At 39.2% G+C, this 23,205-nt stretch overlaps 1 protein-coding gene across 7 annotated transcripts in view; it reads right to left on the reverse strand.

Annotated features, from left to right (window-relative positions):
- VWA3B (von Willebrand factor A domain containing 3B) overlaps positions 1-23,205 on the reverse strand; it is a 202,340-nt gene that overhangs the window by 82,082 nt on the left and 97,053 nt on the right. For all 7 annotated transcript variants that reach the window (XM_043603224.1, XM_043603225.1, XM_043603222.1 and 4 more), the window contains exons 11-13: positions 18,137-18,275; positions 16,895-17,026; positions 6,551-6,649 (exon numbers count right to left, since the gene is read on the reverse strand). In XM_043603224.1, the coding sequence (XP_043459159.1) occupies positions 6,551-6,649; positions 16,895-17,026; positions 18,137-18,275 (370 nt within the window). The remainder of the gene's footprint in view (positions 1-6,550; positions 6,650-16,894; positions 17,027-18,136; positions 18,276-23,205) is intronic.

Here is a 23,205-nt window from a genome sequence, read left to right on the forward strand (position 1 = left end):
CATGTTTTTGCAGCTAGAATGGGCCATGTGACCCAGTTTTGTGCACTGAGATACAGGTGGAAGTCCCAGGGGAAAGATTCCTTTTCTCTGGTAAAAAGGCAAAGATTTAACAACAACAACAACAACAACAACAACAACATCAACAACAACAACAACATCAACAACAACAACAACAACAACAACAACAACAACAACATTAATGTCCTAATGTCCTTCCCCTTTCCATCTGCACCCCCTGGAAAATGGACACACCCTAGAGATGGAGCAGCCATCTTACAACCATGATGGTGGAAATCATAAACAAAGATGGTAGAGAATGAACATAAAAAGAAGTCTGTTTTCTTGGAGACATCCGTGAGTAGCTATAGAATCTAGACTACCTACCCCTGGGTTTCTTATCCATAGGAACATAAATCTCTCCATTGTTACAGTCATTTGTCTGCTCCTCTGCTTTTCTCCCCAGTAACATACAACCCTAAATGGCCCAATGGGTATGGGCTCCACAGACAAAGGAGAAACTGAGACTCAGAAAGATTGTTTCCTAGGGTCATCAAGCTCTTATGTGGTAGGACTGAAATTCAAAGCTAATTTTTGGTATTAGAAGCAATGCCAGACTGTTTGTTCCCCTCATTTGCAATAAAACTGTCTCTTAGTGGCTCGGTCAGTTAAGCGTCCGACTTTGGCTCAGGTCATGATCTCGCGGTTTGTGAGTTCAAGCCCCGTGTCGGGCTCTGTGCTGACAGCTCAGAACCTGGAGCCTGTTTCAGATTCTGTGTCTTCCTCTCTCTCTCTGACCCTCCCCTGTTCATGCTCTGTCTCTCTCTGTCTCAAAAATAAATAAAAAACGTTAAAAAGATATCTCTAAAAAAAAAACTGTCTCTTGGTAAGGATCGACTGTCAAGTAATGTTAACATTATCTGGCTTTCAGAAAAGATGAACTGATGGATTCCTCTGTCATCTCTCCACCACCACAACCACAGCCCAGCTAGGAACCCTCAGAAACTGCTTCTGATTGTCCTGTCCCCACTTCTTCTGAGTTTCCAAGTGCCAGGAGTCCCTCTTTGATTGACCCAACTTGCTGGCTCCTTCAGCCAGTTTCTATTCTCTGCTTCTAGTTCCTATCATTTGGTCTTTAACCCTTCCTATATTCATCTTATGAGCCCTGGAAAGGCAGAGTGATAAGGGAGAGAGGACTCGGGATGCACCAATGGCTGGCCTTGTGCAGCTCACACCCACCCAGGGAGGTGACTGGTTAAGTGGTCCCCCAGGGTCTGGCCTCATTCCAACCACCACTTACACACAGCCTCAGTCTCTGGATCTGGCTGCAGCAATTGAGCCTGCCCCTGGCCATGAGCCCACCTCCACCTCTCCTCCTTTTTTCTCTCCTCTCCCCTCTGGCCATCAGCTGGTTTCCTAACCAAACAGCAACCTAACTGAGCTGACCTCATCCCTCTTGTCAACTGCAAGCACAGAGCAAAGTCCTCTTTGCTGCCTCCCCTCCCTTCAGCCTACCTTCCATCTCTGAGTACATACTGTATACCAAGCACTAAGAGCTCTGCTTGTGCTCTCTGCCTGCATCCTCCCTACAACCCTCTGAGGTGGGGCTATCGTTATCCTTGTTTCTTACCAGGGACTCCTGGCCACTACCCCTGATACCAGACTGGATATGCTAGACCTAAATTCTGTTAATTTTGTAGAGTTTTAGCCAGGAACTATTCCTGTATTGACTTATAGCTGATATATTTGGGAAGGGAAAGCAATTAACATTGATTTAGTACTGATTGTGGGTGCCAGGTACTGTGGGTAGCATTTTCAGCTTTTCATATGCTACCTGACATTTTCATATATTTATTTGCTCATTGCCTATTTCCCTATAAAACATAAGTTTCACTGAAGACAGGTTCATCTTGCTTACCACTGTATTCTAGACTGATAGCAATGCCTGGCATATAAAAGGTACTCAGTAAATATCTGTGGAATGCATTCATGGGAACATCATCTCATTTACTCATGAATAGGGAGTATTAGTTCTAAGCCACAGATGAGGAAATTCACAGTAGAGGACTTGCCCAAGGTCATTCAGATGGGCAGTGCTGGGGATGAGCTTCGAACCCTGTTCTCTAGCTCCAAAGCTATTTCCGTCATTCCATACAGCTAAAGAGAGCGCAGGCATGAGAAAGTCTGTTAGTGTATTCTCGTGAACCCCCCACCTTCACCCAGCCTCAGGTAGTGTTTGCTGAACTGGACCCAATGTGGTGTTGGGAGAGCTAGGCAGAGGGTGCAGGCACACCTGGACTGCAGAAGGAGCTCCATCCCTGCAACGGAAACCGGCCATTCCTGACCTCCTGCCTGCACCCCACTCAAGGATTCCTTTCACTAGTTTATGTTCTCAGAGCTTTGAAGAGAAGACTCAGAACATGGAAGTAAACCTTTCACGCACACCAGCCTGACTGACCCTGACTCCTTCCACACACTTATTCTAGCAGCTCTGTATCTAAGAAAGTAGCAGGGCCTTTCCATGTGGAACCCCTGCATGACATTGAGGAAGCCTTTCACAGCCCAAGACTCCTTCATATGTTCCTCATGGAGGTCCCTTCAATCCCTAAATGAGGCCAAGCAGTGTGCCTGAGAGACTCTCCCCAGTTCTCTCTTCTCTGAGTCTACACAGTAGCCAGATGACCCTTTCACCACAAATGTCAACTGGGGTGGCAAGAAAGGCAAGGATCAGTTCTCCCAACTGCCTGAAGGAGGTTTGGCTGTGCAGGTGGCTCACTCTGTGCCTTCTCTATGTCCCCATCCCTGGTATACCTCATATTAGGCTTTACTCATTTCTCTTTGTTTGGAATGGTGCAAAAGCCTTCCTCACTCCCATTTTCTTGATTCCTACCAGGGTAAGTCCCTAACTTCAAAGAAGTCCCAAAATGACAATGGCCAAAGATGTGCTGGGCTGCTCCTGGCAGAGGCCCTGCAGTGTCCATTTGCACCTAGAGATGCCCATCAAAGGACACCTATAAATTCCATTTTAATGAAGATGAATATTACTAGAATTCTTTTCACTTGGTTAATTTAGGACTTGTCTTGCTGTATAATTCTTCCCCAGACATTTAACAAACAAGCAGTAAGTTGGTATCTATGGAATTAAATCCTGAATAGCATCTCTGTGTATGCTTTCAAGCAGAAAATTCTGCTGAGTATCGGGAATAATAGCATTGGCCTTACATATTCAGGTCCTACAAAGTCAGTGAAAATTCAGAAAGAAATGGAGATTGTGTGATACATCTTAATGTCCTCTACACAGAACATGAATATCAAATATTCGTTTGCTTTTTTGAGAGAATCTGAGGGGTAATGCAAGAGAAATAGACTGCATGTGAGGAAAATGCAGATATGAACATAAAATGCCTGACTAGGAGTTTATAAATTACTATTTGGGTCACCGGTATATTTCTAATTCCAATTATCATCCATATCCTTAGTCCTTCATCTTTAAGTGGTCCACAGACCCTCTGATGAAACCGAGAGATCTTCTCCCCAGAGAAATGTACAAGGACATTCTGCATATACTCTCGGAAGATTCCAGACTCTCAGAAGTAATGACAGACTGTAGGTCAAGAATCCTTCCCAACATGGTGGACCATAGGACAAGAATCCTTCCCAATATGCTGCTAGCAGGAGTGTTACTTGGTCCATCCTCTCTGGGGGATATTTGGAAGTATCTATCAAAACATATACCTTTGTGCTGAGTCTACTGTTCAGAATTTATGCTATAGCTATACATCTGCAAAACACATGTGAATAGTTACTTCTGCAGCATCGTGTATAACAGAAGCACTGAATAATATAATAATAAAATAGACTGAAAACAACTTCAATGTCCATCTCCAGGACACATGGCTAAATAACTTAGCCATGTGATGGAATACTAGGCACCTATAAAAAATGAGGAAGTTCTTTATGAAATGATAGTAAGCAATTTCCAAGGTATATTGTTTTACATAAAGGTGCAGAATACACTATCATTTATATATTTATGAAAGGGAGTATATATAAATACACTTCTGCTTGCATAACAATCTCTGAAAGAAGATACAAGAAATTGGTAACATACATTGCCTCTTAGCTACTGAACAGGAGGTAGGAAGGAGAATTTTCTCTGCATGCCCTTTATACCTTTGTAACTAGGTATATCTTTGTATACCTTTGTAATACCATGTGAATGGTATACTATTACACTACACTCATTACTATTCAAAATGAAATAAACAAAATTAATTTCCAAGGTAGAAGTTATATTAAATTTATTTATATAATGGAATATGATGGAGTCATTGTGAATGATGTTTTGGAAGAATTTCTCATGACTTGCCAAAAAATGCATATATTAGATGAAACAAAGCAAAACAAAATTGAATTATGACTGAGTTAAATTTTCTTTTTTATGCTTATATGCTTATCTATATTTTCTAAATTGCCTATAGTGCAAAGAGTAAAATCAGCAAGAGTTTATTAAAAAAGAAAAGACCCCTTGTCCAGATAACTTTCAAATCATAATCTCTAGCCCCCATATTCCTCAAACATCAGCCCCATATTTTTGGAGGCTTCTGGACATCCATGGACTACGGGTGCTCAAACTCAGCTTCCTCCATCAGCAACTCCCAAGCTTGCTTCTTCTTTAAATTTAAATTTAAATCTAAATCAGTTACTAACATAATCATTATAAACCAGATATCAGTAATCATGATGCCTTTCTCTCTTGGTCCTATCTTCTCACTCCATCCTCCTCTGCTCCCAAACTGGTCCCCACAACCTTTGATGCTACTTCTATTATCTCATCTCTGAGGAGAGTCCTCTCCTCCCCACTTCTGTTTCCTACCTGAGGTGGGCCCTCACCAGCTCCCATCTAGATTTAGTCTTTCCCTCCCACTGTTGAGGCACATTTCTGAAGTACAGGTGAATGGGACCACCTGCCCCACTACAGCCCCTACTGTGGTAAAACCCACTCACTCTTTCCAGGTGGTCGTCAAGGACCTTCATAATCTTCCTCAACCAAACTTTCCAGCCTCAGCCCTGACACTCTTCTGTCATTGCCCTTGCTCTCAGATTGTTTCTCTGGGTAGCCCACATACTTCCACACTTCTGTTCCTTCTGCCCAAGACACCAATAATCTCTGTTTAGAAAATTCCTTCTCCTGGGGTGTCTGGGTGGCTCAGTTGGTTAAGCATCTGACTTCTGCTTAGGTCATGATCTCGCAGTTTGTGAGTTTAAGTCCCACATCAGGCTCTATGCTGACGGCTCAGAACCTGGAGCCTGCTTCAGATTCTGTGTCTCCCTCTCTCTCTGTCCCTACCCAGCTCGCTCGCGCTCTCTCTCTCTCTCTCTCTCTCTCTCTCTCTCTCTCTCTCTCCCTCTTTCTCTCTCTCTCTCTCAAAAGTCAATAAACATAAAAAAATAATTTCAAAGGAAATTACTTCTCCTCTTTTCGGACAGAGCTCAAATGCCCCCTCCTCAGTGGACTCTCCCAGCCTTCTCTCCATCTTCATCACTCAGCTCCCAGACATCTCACAGCACAAACAACCCCACACCCTGTGTCATATCACAGTTAACCATACATGTCCAGCACATCCTCCAAAGTGTAAGTGCCCCTAAGGCAGGGGTAAGATGTTATTCATCTTTGTAGCCTCAAACCTTGGCACCACACATGGAGCATAAGCAAAGCACAATAAATTGCTTTTAAACAGAAAGCATAGTGAAGTTGATTGGAAAATCATTCAAAATAAAATTTCACTTTACATATAACTTCTCTGCCATAAATCTAATGCTGTGATAAAATCCAGTTGCTTTACTGTTTAAGCCCTGGACCATTTGACGTAGGATATTTTACAGTATTTGCCTAGCACTCTTCACATGCAAACACCTCACAATGAAGGATGCAAGTTGATACTAATTCACTTCAGCGGTTAATTTACATTGTACTGGCCTGCAAATCCGTATGTTTATTTAATGCCCAGAGCATTAGTCTTTCATTCACAAAGCTCAAAAGAAGATGAACAGACTCCACTAAAACTTTTCAAATATTTTCCAGTCAGGCTAAGCAAAACAAAGAACATTTCACTAGAAAGGCATGCTTTTGTTTAAGTGATTACTAAGTTAAAATTAGGGGTAAAACCAAGGACATTGTGCAGTGACATGTTTAGATTTGGAGTCCCCGAAGGAAAAAAAAATAAAAAAGAATCTCCTTACCTTAGTTTGTAATAAAACATAAACCAGTCCTCAGTGGAAGGTTGATATCTCCTTTCATGGGTTTGGTCTCCAGGCCTGTGGGTGTGTGGTGCATTAACCAGACAACATTTGCTGTCATATAAATTCTCCTCTGCATTTCAGCAGACAAAAGAATTCCTCAGTGTATTTTCTCACCTCAGTTCTGGGTCCCTAAGCCAAGGAACCATCTCTCAACAGCTTTTCACTGGCAGTTATAAAAGTCCCTCAAACTCATTCTCAGCATTGAAAGGGTACCGGTGAATCTGTCTGTGTCCCCAACTTTGGTAAGTACCTGATCAGGTCTCCCATCTGTCAAAAGGTAGATTACTTGTGTTTCTTCATCAGCGAAAGCAATTTGCAGAGCATTTAGGGTGTTTGTGGAACTTCCAATCTATAACAGAGAGAGAGAGAGAGAGAAAGATACCAAGCACATACTTGAGTCTCAAAACAGATCTCACAAACAAGTTATTTTCTGCTTCCAAAAAAAGATAAAAAAAGTATTTGCAAAATAAAAGATAAAATTATATCGAGATAATAATTCCAAGGAGCCAAATCCCTGGGTGTTCTATAAAAGCCTCTATCCAGACAATTCCAGGACAGCTAGAAGCCAGGACTATGGATTTCCTGTCCTGACGACAGAGTTCTTAATGCAACTTTATCTTTGTGTAACTAACTCAGTTACTGTTCATTCGGCTGTCAACACAGCTTAAACATACAGTCTGAATATAAGCCTGGCAGGGCAAACCAGGATTTATTCAAACATGAGCATGTTAACATCAGCAATCTGGGGTACAGCAAAGAAACTGTTAAGTTTTTGAAACCCCTGCAGTTTCTGCCCAAGGATGTAGAGCACTGGAAAGAATGCCACTGCCAGCCTTGTAACAAAAAGGAGCCAGACAAACAGCAAGTAAATGCCTTTTGTTAGGCTCATTAGAGTGCTTAGGTCACAGGGCAATCAACTTGCCCCAAACGTGAGGACAGACAGGCATGTGCAGAGACTGGCGAGATGCAAGCACTGGCTTCTGGGGTGAGATGCGGCAGACACTAGTAAGAAGAGGTTGGCTGGGGTGACTGGTGAACTGGTAGAGGTTAGCCAGGTATATACTGGTGAGAAGGTAAAGGTCCACAGGCCACAAATATAGGGGAATCTGCACTCTCTTGGAGGCTTTTTCACCACAAAGCCCACAGGGTGCTCAAGAAAGTCTCCCACATGGTGCAGAACTGGGGGAGAACAGTGACACAGGGACCCTTCTCCTCCATCTCACCCTCGGAACAAAAGCCCTAATGTGTGTGTGAATGTATCTGTGTGTGTGGTGGGGGGCGGGGAGGAAGGGCAACAAACAGAGTTACCCTTAGGGTACTGGTGAAAATCCAGGAGAGCTGGGGGAAGTTCTCCAAACCCTCCACTCCTGGAAAAGGAACAGGGCTAGGTTCTGGGCTCAGAACTACTGAGAAAAACACACTCTAGGGAGTGACTCTGGGGCACCAGCCTGCCTAAGAGTAAGGCTCATTCAGAGAACACCCACCCTACGTTCCCCTACCAACACTGACTGGCAAGGAACTGGTAAGAGAGTTACAGTGTGAGGCCCAGTATGAAGGGAAAATCAAAATCACAGGGTGGAGCAGACACTGACAAACAAGTCTCTAGCATATCATCCCCCACCCTAACCCCAAGTACTACAAAAATGTGAGGGGCCTGGTGCACATGGTAACGGTAACAAACCTCAAACCTAGACCAACTCCGGATTAATTTTACCCCTCTGCCCTCAAAAAGAAAGGTATGCTCATTTCCAGACATAAATAATATTTATCTCAGTCTCTATATACTACATGTGAAGTCCAGCTTTTAACAAAACAAAAAAAGCATACTAAAAAGAAATAAACAACATATTACCAAGAGACAAAAACACTCCTCAGAAACAAACTCAGATATGACACAGATGTTGAAACTATTTGAAAGAAAATTTAAAATAACTGGGATTAATACACTAAAACTTCTAATGGCAAAGGTGAACAACACTAAAGACCAGATGGGTAATTTCAGCACAGGAATGGAAACCTTAAGAAACAGCTGAATGGAAACACTAAAAATAAAAAATACAGTAATGCAGATGAATACAAAGAGTAAAATCAAAACAGAAATGAGCATCAAAGGGCTGTGGGATGGTATCAAACATTCTGACATGTGCATAATTGGAAACACAAGAAAGGAAACAGGATAGGAGAAATATTTGAAAAAAGGAATGGCTGAGGGTTTTCCTAAAACAATGACAGACATGAACCCATGGACCCAAGAAGGTCAAGTCAGATAAATGAATAAAGTTCCCCGATACTTCTACCAGGGTTGTGGCAGAGAAAGCCAAGTAGTGAGCCAAGACTCTCATCCTTACCAAGTGTAACAAGCCCTCCCCGCCCAACAGTGCTCACACCCACCCAGCAGTAATGAGATGCTGCACCCCTCCGAGTTCAAGTGGGGAAGCTGGACTCCAACCTCTACCTCCTCCCCATAGTATGTAGCCTCCTGGGGTGAGCCTCTTTCACTTCCCAAAATGTATTTAAGATTTACCCAAGTTATTTCATGAATCAAGAGTTTGTTCCTTTTTATTGATGACTAGTATATCAATGTATGGATGTAAAATTGTTTATCCATTGTTTTCCTATTGAAGGATATCTGCGTCATTTCCCATTTTGGGTGTTTATAAATAAAACTGTTACAAACGTTTGCTTACAGGTTTTTGAGTGAATATACATCAAGAACTGTGAAAGGTCTGCAATTTTCCCTTACTGGCAGACTTACATGGATGCTGGCAGAAGATTCAAGACTCTTGGGTCACTGACGAAGGACTTTACTACTCACAGCAATAGCAGTAGCCAGAATGTCAGTTTTTGGCACTAGTTTCCTGAGTTCCAATTCCCATAGAGTGATGTGAAGAAGGCTAAGTGACACTTGCACACACAGTAGATTGTGTTAAAGGAGAGGGACCCTGAACTTAGGAAACTGTATATTCTATAATGGACTGTAAGCATGCTTGTCCTTTGCTCTGGAGTTAGATATTATCTTTATACTGGATAATCAACACGTCACCTTCTGCCCTGAAAGGAGACACTATCTCTAATTTCTCAGGCAGTTTGCTATATAAACATCCTTGAAAAGACTGACCAGAGGTTCTTGATATAAGAAGATCATTGACTTGAAATCATTCCCTCTTTTGTAATGTAGGCTTTTAGTGCATTAACTTCCTTCCCAGCACTGTGTTAGCTTCATCCCCCCAAATTTTCACATTTTGCTTAATTTTCATTAAATTCTATGAGATTTTAAATTTTCTTTGTGGCATTCTTTCTGATCTGTGAATTATTTAAAGCCTGTTCTTTAATTCCCAAGTGCCCTGAGATTTTCATGTTGTCTTTCTGTTATTCATTTCTAGTTTGATACCACTATGGTCAGGAGACATCTGTGTGACTTCATACTCTGTGATATCAATTCTTTTAAATTTGCTAAGGGTTGTTTTATGACTCAAGATATGTCTCTTTACGTGAATGTCCGATGTTTGTTTGAAAAGAATATGTATTCTGTTGTTGGGTGGAGCATTCTATAAATGTTAATTAGATATGGTTAGTTGAAGGTATTGTTCAGTTCTTCCAAATCCTTGCTGACTCTTTAGTAGTACTATCAACTGCTAAGACTGGGGTACTGAAGGCCCCAGCTATAATTGCTGATTTGTCCATTATTCCTTTTGACTCCATCAGATTTTGTTCCATGTATTTTGAAGCTTTGTCGTTTGGTGCATACACATTTAGGATTCTTATCTTCTTTTTTTGTAAATTATAGGTGACGCACACTGTTACATTAGCTTCAGGTGTACAACATAATGATTGGACAAGTTTATATGTAATACTCACCACAAGTGTAGGCATAATTGTTATCTTCTCATTGGATTGATCTTTTTATTATCATGTTAAGCCTCTTGCAATTCTCTTTGCTTTAAAGTCTACTTTATGTGATATTAACATAGTTACTCCAGATTAAAAAAATTAGTGTTTATATATCTTTTCCATCCTTTTACTTTCAACCTATGTTGTTATTTTTGAAGTGAGTTTCTTACAGACCACATGGAGTTGGATCATGTTTTTGTCTACTCTCTAATATCTGTCATATAATTGGTATATTTAGACCATTTACATGTAATTGCTGATATTTAATTAAGCTTCCCATTTTTGTTTTTTTGTGTATTTCCTGTTTCTCATTTATCTTATTTTTCCTTGCCTTGCTGTGGATTATTTGAAAATTTTTAATGTTCTATTCTGATTATTTGTAATATTTTTGAGTGTATTGTCTTATGTAGTTTTCTTCATGGTTGCTCTAGGTATTTTCTAAGCATATGTGTAACTAATCACAGTCTAATGATACTGATAATTTACCACTTCAAATTAAGTGTAAAAATTATTCTTCCATTTAGGTCCCTTTACTGTAGCCATTTAAAAAATATAATTGTCTGAAGTATTTCCTCTATATTCATTATATATATAGATGGTGTTAAACTTTTGCTGGCACCATAAAACATGAGTAAAGAAACTCATGAGGTTACAGATTCTCTCCTATGTTTACTTCTATATTCACCCATTCCACTGTTCTTCCTTCATTTCTGAAGGTCCAAGCTTTCTTCCTATTTGGAGAGTTTCCAGTAGCCATTCTTTAAAGGTAGGTCTCCCAGCAATAAATTCTCTTCATTTTCCTTCTCCTTCAACCCTGGAGGATATTTTCACCAGATAGACGATTCATGGCTTACAGTTCTTTTCTTTCAGCACTTGAAAAATGTTGTGCCACCTCCCTCTGGTCCCATAGTTTCAGATGAGAAACTGCTGCCGTTTGAATTTGTATTCCTTTATAGCTTATGCATTATTTCTCTTAGGCTGTTTTTAGGATTTTTCTTTGTCTTTACTTTTCAGAAGATTAAATATAATGTATTGTGGTATGGATTTCTTTGGTTTTACTCTGTCTGGGGTTTGCTTAGATTCTTGAATTGTAGTTTTTATGTTTTTCACCAAATTTGGGGAGTTTTTAGCTATTGCTTTTTTTAAATACATTTTCAGTTCCACACTCACCTATCCTTTCTAGAATTATGATGGCATGAATAGTATATCTTTTTTACTGTCCCAGAGATCTCCGAGGCTCTGTTGGTATTGGCATCAGTGGTTTGCTCTTCTCACTGAAATGTGGATTTCTTGGATCATGGTATGACGAGTGGTTTTTATGTCCTGGACAATTTGGTCGCTATGTTAGGAGACTATTCCCATTTAAATGTTATTTAGCAGGCAGTCACCCTGTTCAGGTTTAGTATATTTATTTTAGTCTACTTTTTTGGGCTTTAGTTCCAATGACAATTTAATTTTCTACTCTATGCAACCCTACTCTGGTCTGCTTTGTTCCTCTTGTGCTGCTGGGTCTCCCACTCAGTTCCTATTTGGTGCTGTCTGTGGGAAGCCCAGAAAAGCCATGTTTTGGGGCTGCCTATTGGTGCTAGGTGACCTTCTAGGGTATAGGAGCAGAAGCTGCTGAACCTGGCTCTACTTATGCCACTGAGTTGAGAGCAGGAAGACACAAGGCTTTATTTACCTTTGCTGTTGTTGGAAGATTAGACATCTCATTGGTGCCCCAGTTGTGAAGCTGGGACAGTCAGGGACTCTGCTGTTGTTGGCTGGTCACACCATCTACAGGTGACCTGGTTTTAGAAATGCCCAGGACTTTGCTGCTGCCACTGCAGCAGTTGTAAGGGACCCCCTGCCAGTACCCCACATGTGGAGTGCACTCTAAGACAGTCTGGATATTGCCGCTGTCACTGCTGCCAAAGATCAGACTGCTCATACATGCCACAATGTTATGATATAGAAGCTGGGGTGGCTGAGGACTTTACTGCTGCCATTGTTTCTGGTGGATCAGACTGCCTACCAGACTTGGGTTGTGCAACTGGGCAGCTGGAGTTTTGCTGCTCTTGCTGCTGCTGGAAGACCAGACCACTTGACAGGATCTGAGTTGTAAGGCAGGGACTGAGACAGTCATGGCTTTACTCTTGCCACTGCTTCCAATGAACTAGACTATGTGTCAGGGTCTGGGTTGTGGAGTTTGGGGAGTCCCACTAGATCTTTGGTGGGCCTACCTTTCACCAGTCCTTCAGTCAGAGAGGTGTAAATACATGACTCTCTACATTTTTCAAAATCCATAGATCTATACACCAAAAAGAGTGCTTTTGCTGTGTGCAAATTAAAATATAATTCAATTAGGATGAGGGAGGAAGTCAACATATTAATAATGAATGATATAATCACACTGAGGTAGTTGAGTAAAAAAGTACCTGACTTTAAGAACTTTAGGAAACAGTTTTTTGACTGGATAGTAAGGCTAAAGAGAGAAAGAACTATGTGTAAACACTGTACCCCAGCTGATAAGTGTTTTTCTCAGAGTATGGGTTAGAAATTCTGAAACTATATGTATACCAGGGTTTAACAAATAACTAAATCATTACAGATAACGAAAACCAGGTTTTTCGTGGTCAAAGAAGTTAAAAATAAGCAAATACGTTCTTTACAAATAATTTCTGTGGCTCTGGATTGGAGTAAAGAGTTGTTAGTACGAACTCATGGTTTTATTTATCTTTTTACATTTATATATTTACTTTTGAGAGAAAGAGTACGTGTACAAGAATGTGTGTGAGCGGGGGAAGGACAGAGAAAAAGGGAGAGAGAGAATTCCAAGTAGGCTCCACACTCAGCACGGAGCCCAACACAGGGCTCAATCCCATGACCATTAGATCATGACCTTGGCTGATATCAAGAGTCAGATGCTTAACCAACTAAGCCACACAGGCATCCCTTATTTTCCTTTTTTAATGAAAATATAGATAAATAGATACAGGAATATAGATGTTTATGGATTGATGGGCTATTATACATATATTTTCCATCTCTGTCCACTGAGAGAGCCTAGAAGCAGTGAGTCCAGTAGCAGCAATAAGCATACCTAAGTGCCCAGATTTTGGTTTTCAAATACCACTTTCTAATAAAAGAAACAAGGGTTCCTTGGAGAAGTGGTAAACTCCAGGACTAAAGTGGGAAAATATAAGATGATCATGAAATATCTATAGTGCCAGAAAATAAACAAGTATTCAAGGAAAAAAAAAAGATAGATGCATGTGTGAAGAACACAGGGGGCAACCTGAAAGAGTTCCCAATGGCCAGAGTGGGAACAAGCTTGGTAACAAAATAAATAACAATAGTATTGAATTATTACTGAAACAGTAAATAAATATCCATGAGTCCATAATGAAATAAATATATGATTGAATGAATAAATAAGAGGGGGAAAGGGGAAGTTCTTCATTACAGAATTCCAACACATAAATGTAAAAGGAATAGCGGGAATAGAAAGTCACCATTAGAACAGCACATTAATAAGTGCTGTAGAGAAGATCCACCACTGAGTGCTAAAATTAGTGGGTAAAAGTTCAAGACACAAAGGATATGTGCATAGCCTCAAAGTTATCTCCTCCAAAACATGTATTATCTACAAAAAGAAAAAAAACGTAGTTTTACAGGGGAAAAACCTATCAGATGCCACCTTACCCAAGAGATCAAAGTTAACACCACTAGTAGTAAGGTGTATCACCACAATGTACTGCTCAACATGATGCACTGAGAAGGACACATCACCTCAGCAGTATTATAACCTCAATCTAACCATCAGAAAACATCAGATGAAACCAGATTGAAGGACATTCTGCAAAACACATGATCAAAAGGTCATGAAAGACAAGGCATCACTGAGGATGTGTTACAGACTGGAAGAGACTGAGAAGACACTGCAACTATAACCGTAATGTGGGGGCACAGGTAAAACAGGTGAACAGGATTAAGAAGTACAAACTACCAGGTATCAAATAATTAAGTCATGGGGATGAAAAACACAGCAGAGGGAATATAGTCAATAATACTGTAATGGTATTGTATGGTGACAGATGGTGACTATTCTTATTGTGTGGAGCACTGAGTAATGTAGAGAATTGTCAAATCACTATATTTTACACCTGAAACTAATATAAAACTGTATGTCAACTATATTTCAATAATAAATAAATAAATAAATAAATAAATAAATAAATAAATAAATAAATAAAACTTTTAAGAAATAAATGCAATATGGGACCCTGGATTGGATCTTGGAACAGAACAGGAATACCAGTAGAAAGACTAATGAACCCTGAATGAAGTCTGTAATATAGTTAATAATGGCATTGTCATTTTCTTAGTTTTTGGTTTTGTTTTGCTTTAAATAGATTTTCTTTCTTTCTTTCTTTCTTTCTTTCTTTCTTTCTTTCTTTCTTTCTTTCCTTTAAGTAGGCTCTAAGTCAGGACACCTGGGTGGTTCAGTTGGTTGAGGGTCTGACTTTGGCTCAGGTCATGATCTCGTGGTTCATGGGTTTGAGCCCCGTGTCAGGCTCTAAGTTGTCAGCATAGTTCACAACTTAGAGCCTGCAGCCTGCTTTGGATTCTGTGTCTACCTGTTTCTCTGCCCCTCCCTTGCTTGTGCGCTCGCTCTCTCTCTCTCTCTCTCTCTCTCTCTCTCAAAAATAAATAAATAAACATTAAAAAAATGGCTCTAAGCCTAACGGGGGCTCAAACTCAGGACCCCAAGGTCAAGAGTCACATACTCTACCAACTCAGCCAGCCAGGCACCCCTGCGATTTTCTTAGTTTTGACAATTAAACTATGTTTACGTCAGATGTTAACATTAGGGGAAACTAACTAAAGGGTATTACAGGCACCCTCTGTACTATCTGTGCAACTCTTTCATAAGTCCAAAATGATTTCAAATTAAAAAGTTAAAAAAAAACACCAAAAAACTGCTTCAACATTTGGGCAGCAGAAATATAGCTCAGATGGTAAACAGTACAACTCTTCTCTCTAGGCCCTATCTCAATAGTCTTGTTGACAATCCCACTGTTCAGGGATTGTTGCAAAGATGGTAGAAAAGCTAGGAGAAAGCCAGACTGGGAATCATGGGAAAGATGGTCAGAAGCTGGTGCCTCATCAGTTCTGGGGCCAATGCATGCAACACCCCTAATAAACACTGGAAATTAAAATAAAAATGCCAAAATAAAATAAAAATGCTCCCTCCTTGCTTCCCCCAGCCTTGGGCCAGACCCCCACCCCCAACTACTGGGCAGACTCAGCCCCAGCTTATGCTCCTCTGACCTCAGGACTGGTTAGGCCTGTTTGGGGAACTACTGCTCCAACACCAGCACAAGGCAGTTTCAGAAGCTCTAGTGGTATCCTGAATTTATTGGGTTGATTCCTGAGCCGACCAGTCAAAAGAATATAGAGAAATGTGGTTTTCCTGAAAATAAAATTTGCACATTCAGCAAGCAAGGGAGCCTCGATGAAGATTTTTGAAGATAACAGAATTATACTTTACAAATAATTATTTTAGTGATATTTTTAGCCATTCAGGTAGTTGGTTCTATTCATTAGTGATTTCTATAAAAAGCAGCACCTGTTAGTGTTTTAATCTAATGAGACTGCATATATGATATCTGTTATGACCAACTCTAAATAAATGGGCTCTGAGTTCACAATCACCTATAGTCCATAAAAGGAGGGAACATGTATCCCAAGTAACTTCACTGGCTAATCCTGGAAATTTATCAAGTTGGGTGTGAATTGAATATTCTTTCCCAGCATAAGATAGCCAGTTAGATCAAGATCTTAAGGCATCATAATTTCTTACAGAACATATTTCTTCCTTCTCCCATTTTTAAAGAATCAATCCTAACGGAACTCTGGTATATCCCAATGACAGCATATCTGGTATGTCCCGATATTCAGGGAGCTCTGCTAATGTCCATTTGTGGCTTCCTGTCAAATCTGGGACACTCAGGCACTGAACTATTTAAGGATGTTTATGATCTACATTTCACTTTTTGAGAAGAGCCCTTAGTTTCAATTTTAGTGTATCTCAACTATCTGGAATGCTTGTGGTTCTGGAAAAAGACCTTTTTTAAAAAGGAAGGTAAGTTCATGATAAGAGAAAATTCAAGGAAAGGAAATTCCTTCTCAGTAGTCTAAGTGCCAAGAGCAGTTCTCCAATGAAAGGCAGTCCTGAAGAAATGATTTCCCTTTCTCACTGTATCCTCCGCCACTCTCTCCCTCCTTGCTTTCAGTCTTAACCAGTCACACTGTACTGTGTGCTTCCACCTACCAGTTCATTACTTTTGAACAAAGTCAACTGTTAAAAATAGCTGCAATATATCATTTGAAACAATAATGAGGTTTCAGGAGGATCAAATTTGAATGTTTGAGTACAAAAAAAATTAAATTTTGACATTTGTCTTCATAAAGGGGTGAGATCAGAGCCAAGGGCATATCTGAAAATGGTGTGCTGTGAACAGAAGCTTATCTAAATGTTAAGACAGTGACTCATCAGCTTGGATTCATGTGACCATTGTACACAAAATGAGTGTCTGTGTGAAAACTCTGCTGTCTCAGGGCTCAGAACCCTTTTCTCAAGAATTTCCATGGCATGAATTAACTCAGCAGGTGATCAAGTCAGGCTTCTTCTCCCAGACACAGTCTCCATCTTTCTTACCTTGATGTTTCTAATCCAGGACTGAGCCCCTTTCAAACTATCTTCATTGATTTCAACAAGTTTTTCCCGCCAAGCAACTGCTTGAGCATCAAACTGTACAAAATTGAATTTCCTTTTATATTTCAGCTGCTCCTGTAAGAGAAAATTATTATTTAACCAAAACACCACTCAGATGTAAGCAAAGGTTAGGCTAGGTCACAGTTTGATAAATTTTAATCACTATGAAATCTCTTTTCAGATCTTGAAGCTAAAAATTACATTCAAAAGAGAAAATCTTTTCAGAAAATATTTAAACAAAATTTATACACAGTTTGGATATTATGCTTTTACAAATGTATATATGTCTGAATATATTATATATATATATATATATATATATACACACACACACACACACATATATATGTGTGTGTGTTTTTATATATAATATGACCTTAAATGTTGTCTTTAATACTGACATTAATGGTATACTGCATACACAAACTAAATGCAATCTGCTTAAAGAAAAGAAATCCCAAATGCCATCATCATTTTGGCCATCATCTTTTTGTTAAGGCTAGCATTTGGTTACATACCTTTTTATTTGCCTTCCACCAACCCACATTTCTCCAGTAGAGGTTTATCGAAATAAAACCTGTATTTTGTATTTGTGAACACTCCCCACAATTATTTTCTGTGGTAATACATCAATACTACTCATTTGTGACAGTACCGCTATATCCATTCTAGGAGTTAGGAAGTGGAAGCAGTCTACCTTGGGTCACACAACTCAGAGCAGTCTGCCTTGGTTCACAGCACAGGTAGAATAAGAATTGGAAGATCCTAACCATCAGCCTACACTCCTCCCATACATCAGTTCTGGGGCCAATGCATGCAACACCCCTAATAAACACTGGAAATTAAAATAAAAATGCCAAGCTGAAGAGCATCTGGAAAACGATGGAGATGTGGGCACACCACAGATTTCAGGATAGAGAAAACCTGGAGCGATAGACACTGAAACTCCCTTAGTATCCCACCTGTTACAGAAGACCCTGCCACGGGAAGGGTCTGCTTGCAAAGGAGAACTGATGAATCTCTAACTGGCAAAAGAGAGCTTTTATCTGAAGTGGCTTCCCTGTGGATGCCCGAGTGCAGACCTTACCTGTGCACCTTGCAGAACCAATGCAGATGAAGGCTGCTAAAGATGCATTCATGACACAAAGGCCCCCCAAATCCATGAACCTGACAGCTCCATCTAACCTGTATAAACTGGATGATCTTGTCCTTCACCAAGTCCAGTTTGCTCTTCATTGAGTGAGATGTATCAATGAGGACGTAGACAAAATCATTACGTACTTTTCCAAAGAGGATTTGACTTCCATCCTGCAGCCACTTAATCCTAGGCAGGAAATTGGTTGAAAGTGAATTTTTACAGCCTGTGGCAATGACAGGTCTTCCTAAGAACTTAATAATACATTTACAGAGGCCAAGCTGTACTATATTGTTTATGCACAATCTTCTGTGAGTGGATTACTCACTTGGAAGGTTTCCTGTGAAAAATCATACATTTGAGCCGGCTCCCTTGTTCACCCCCACCTCCACTATCCATCATCAATCCATGTAAAACCGAACTAGGAAAATCAATAGGACAGAAAAATAAATCCAATACTGGGTTCCAAAGCCAGAAGTAAATTACTTCCTGTCATCTGATAGTTTCAATCCCTCAGTGACTTCAGACCATTTGTTCTTTTAACCCTGCTGACTGCAGTCAAGCTAGTAATGCCAGCACATTCCTGAAGCTTCAGTGAAGCCTATAGACAATATCAAGCAACCCCAGATCCCTATAATAACTAAGCATCAGGCAGTTGGAGAAGGACTACTTCTGTGATGGGATCTCAGACTCCCATAACAGGATGTAAATTAAGTTCAAGGCGAGACCTGGGGTAAGGGGAAAGGCAGAGGGAAAAAATCCTTGAAACTGAGTTCAGAGTTCACCAAGGCCTAGGTAACTACAATTTGTAGGGCAAAATATTGATGAAGAGGTTGCTGCATAGAAGCAGAGGGGGTGGGGAGGGATGGACAGAGAGAGAAAACAGGAGAAAGAATGCATTCTGGCCATCTGCAGAGAGTGCCCTAAAGATTTTGGCTCAGTAGGGGCGCCTGGGTGGCTCAGTCAGTTAAGCATCCAGCTTTGGCTCAGGTCATGATCTCATGGTTTGTGAGATCAGCACAGACTCTGTGCTGACAGCTCGGAGCCTGGAGCCTGCTTTGGATTCTGGGTCTCCCTCTCTCTGTGCCCCTCCCTTGCTCTCTCTCTTTCCCTTTCTCTCTCTCAATAAAAGAAATATTAAAAAAAGATTTTGGCTAAGTAATAATCAGGGCATGCATGTGAAGAAACTACTAAAAACAAGGAATAAATCACCATAAAGGAGTAACTAGATCAGCACCTCAGAGCTTACCCAGGGCTAGTTCATCTTCCAAACAACCTGAGTGGGAAAGGCTCCATAATACATGGGACATCAAGTAGAGTCCTCATAAGGGTATTGCCTTAGTAGTAGGACCAAATTAGCCCCAGACTAAAGGCTGCCCTGGACCTGTTAACATAACTTACAAGCAAGCCCCAGAGGGATCCACGTGATTTCAAGGAACATAACTGCATCATGGAACGTGTATTTTAAAATACAGCAAAATCCAGCACCCAACAATGTAAAATTCAAAATGTCTGCATTTCAGTAAAAAATTATCAGGCATACAAAGAAGCAGGAAAATATGATCTACAACCAGAAGAAAAACAGATAAACAGAAACAGACCCTAAAATAATACAAATGATAGAATTAGCAGAAAAGGATGTTACATAGCCTATTATAAACATAATCCATATTTTCAACAAGGTAAAGTATAAGCAAAATGAGGACAGAAATAGAAAATATAAAAGGGAATTTATAGAGATGCACAATAACCAAAATGAAAAATATACTACATGGTATTAATAGACATCAGACACTAGCAGAAGAAAAGATCAGGGAACATTAAGAAAGACATTGCAATTTAAAATGAAAACAACTGGGGAGCCTGAGTGGCTCAGTCTATAAAGCATCCAACTTTGGCTCAGGTCATGATCTCATGGCTTGTAGATTTCAAGCCCTGCATCAGGCTCTGTGCTGACAACTCAGAGCCTGGAGCCTGCTGTGGATTCTCTCTCTCTCTCTCTCTCTCTCTCTCTCTCTCTCTCTCTCTCTCTGCCACTCCCCAGCTCACAAACTGTCTGTCTGTCTCTCTCTCAAAAATAAAAACATTTTAAAAAATAAATAAAAAATAATAAAATGAAAACAGAGAAAAAAACAAAGAGTAGAGAATAAACAACTCATGGAACAATGTCAAGGAGTCTAACATATATGCAGAAACTAAGAAAAAGGAGAAAGAGGGAAACAGGAAAAATATTTGGAGAAATACAGCCAAATGTTTCCAATTTTGATAAAACAATATATGAATATATACAAGAAGCTCAAAGAACCCAAAAAGAAGAAAAATGGAAAAAAAGAAAACCACCAATACACATCATAATATAATTTGAAATCCAATTATAAAGAAAAAAGTCTTAAAAGCATCCAGAGGTGACATAAAAATAACAGAAGACTTTTCACCATAAATCAAACACACCAAAAGATAATGAAGAAAGATTTTTAAAGTACTGAAATATAAAAGTGTAAACCTACAATTCTATATAAAGCAAAACAAAAAATATTCCAAAAACAAAAGGAAATTAAAGAGTTTTTCAGACTAAAACAGCTGAAATAATTCATTATCAACAGACCTGCACTGGGATAAATATAAAGAATAAAGAGGTACAGAAATATCAAATATGTGGATAAATACAAAATACACTAATTCTCATTTTAAATCTATTTATACAAAAATTGATTATTTATAATACATTATGGTTTATAGCATATGTGGAAATATGGTGTAGGACAATAATAGGGGTGCCCGAGTGGTTCAGTCAGTTGAGCATCTAACTCTTGATCTCAGCTCAGGTCTTGATCTCGGGATTTTGAGTTCAGGCCCTGTACTGAGCTCTGCACTAGGCATGAAACCTACTTAAAAAAGTATAGGACAACAATAGAAAAGACAGAAGAGAGGAATTGAAGTTATAAGATTTTTATGATATAGATGAAGTGAAATAGTATTTGAAGGTAGACTGTGGTAATTTAAAGATGTATACTGTAAATGCTAATGCTGTCACACATGAAACAAAACAAAATAAAGAGGTAGAATTTATAAGCCAAAGGTAGAAATAAAATGGAATCATAAACTCTCCAACAAAAGATGGTAGAAAAAGAGTAAAGAGAGAACAAAGAACAGCTAAGACAAAAAACAAATAGTAAGATCTAGATTTAAATCCAACCAAATAAATAATCACATTAAGGAAATGATCTTAATACTCCAATAAAAAGGTAGAGATTAGAAATGACTATTATTAAAATGACAAAAGATAACAAGTGTTGGAGAGGATGTGGAGAAAAGGGAGCCCTTGTACACTGTTGGTGGGAATGTAAATTAGTGCAGCCACCGTGGAAAACACGGAGATTCCTCAAAAATTAAAAATAGGACTACCATACATTGCAGCAATTCTGCTTCCAGGTATTTATCCATAAAAGAAAACACTAACTTGAAAAGATATATGCAGCCCCATGTTCACTACAGTATTATTTACAATAGCCAAGATACGGAAACAACCTAAGTGTCCATTGACAGATGAATGGATAAAGAAATTGTGGTATATATATACAGTGGAATATCATTCAGCCATAAAAAGAATTAAATCTTGCCATTTTCAATGACATGGATGGACCTTGAAGGCATTCCACTAAGTGAGGTAAGTCAGACAGAGAAAGACAAGTACCATATCATCTCTGTTATATGTGGAATCTAAAAGAAAAACAAAAAACAAGTTTATAGATTCAGAGAACAAAAAGACTGGTGACTCCAAGAGGCAGGGTGGGAAAAATGGGTGAAAGGAACCAACAGATAAAAAGAAAGAAACCAAAAAAAAAAAAACAAAAAAAAAACCCAACCAGAGGTTGGGGAGGGGATAAATGGAAGATTTTAGGATTTTTTTTCTTTATCTCTGGTATTTAAAATTTTGTGATGATGTATGCTGGATAGGTCTTTTTACTCATTTTCAAGACATTCCTTGCAACTTTCTTTCAGTTTGGAACTACATGTCTCTCAGTTCTGAAATTTTTTGTGAGATTTCCCCTTCATTTTATATATGTCTATAAGCTATCTATTTGTAGGTACACATGTATGTTAACCTCAACCACAGGATGCTTGTGTTGCTTTCTGAGAGACTGCCTTCATCTTCCAGCTCTCCCATTGAATCATTTATTTTGGCTATCATATTTTGAAGAGCTTTTGTAATTCTTAATATCTATATGTATGTATAACAGTATTTTCCAACTTTCTGAGGGCAATATTTTCTGTCTTTCTGAGAATATTAATACGTTGGTTTTCTCCAAAGTTTTATTTTTGTTTTTGTTTTTGTTTTTTACTCCCTGTATTATGTATTATCTTAGTTTCCTTGTCTATTTGTTTTGGAGAACAATATGGAGTTAAAAGGCCGAGATGGGTTGGATTTAAAAAACAATACCCATATATATTCTAAGAAACCTATTTCGATATAAGACACAAACAAGTAAAGGTAAAAAGATAGAAAAAAGAGAACCCGTGCAAAAAAATGATCAAAACACACTGGAGCTAAAAAAAAGAGGTTAGAGTGGGAGAGAGCCAAAGCATAAGAGACTCTTAAAAACTGAGAACTGAGGGTTGATGGGGGGTGGGAGGGAGGGAAGGGTGGGTGGTGGGTATTGAGGAGGGCACCTGTTGTGATGATCACTGGTGATGTATGGAAACCAATTTGACAATAAATTTCATATATTAAAAAAAAAACACACACTGGAGCATCTCTATTGATACTGGACAAAGCATATTTGTCCAGAAATCAAAAGGATTTCAGAAAAATCCTTTCAGAAAGGATTTCAGAAAAAGGAATACTGCCAGAGATAAAAAGGGACACTTAATAATATTAAAGGAATTCATTCATCAAGAGGACATAACAACCCTAACTGTACATACACCTACTAATAGTTTCAAAATACATGAAGGAAAAAATGACAGAATTAAAAAAAAAAAACAGACAAATCCATAACTATAGCTAGAGATTTCAGTGCTCTTCTCTCAACAATTTGTAGAACAATTTAAATAAAAAAGTCAGTAATGATATGGAAGACTGAAACAACTCTATCAATCAACTTGAACTGAGATATTT

Source organism: Prionailurus bengalensis, chromosome A3, assembly GCF_016509475.1.
Source record: "Prionailurus bengalensis isolate Pbe53 chromosome A3, Fcat_Pben_1.1_paternal_pri, whole genome shotgun sequence".
In the NCBI taxonomy this organism is placed as follows: Eukaryota; Metazoa; Chordata; class Mammalia; order Carnivora; family Felidae; genus Prionailurus; species Prionailurus bengalensis.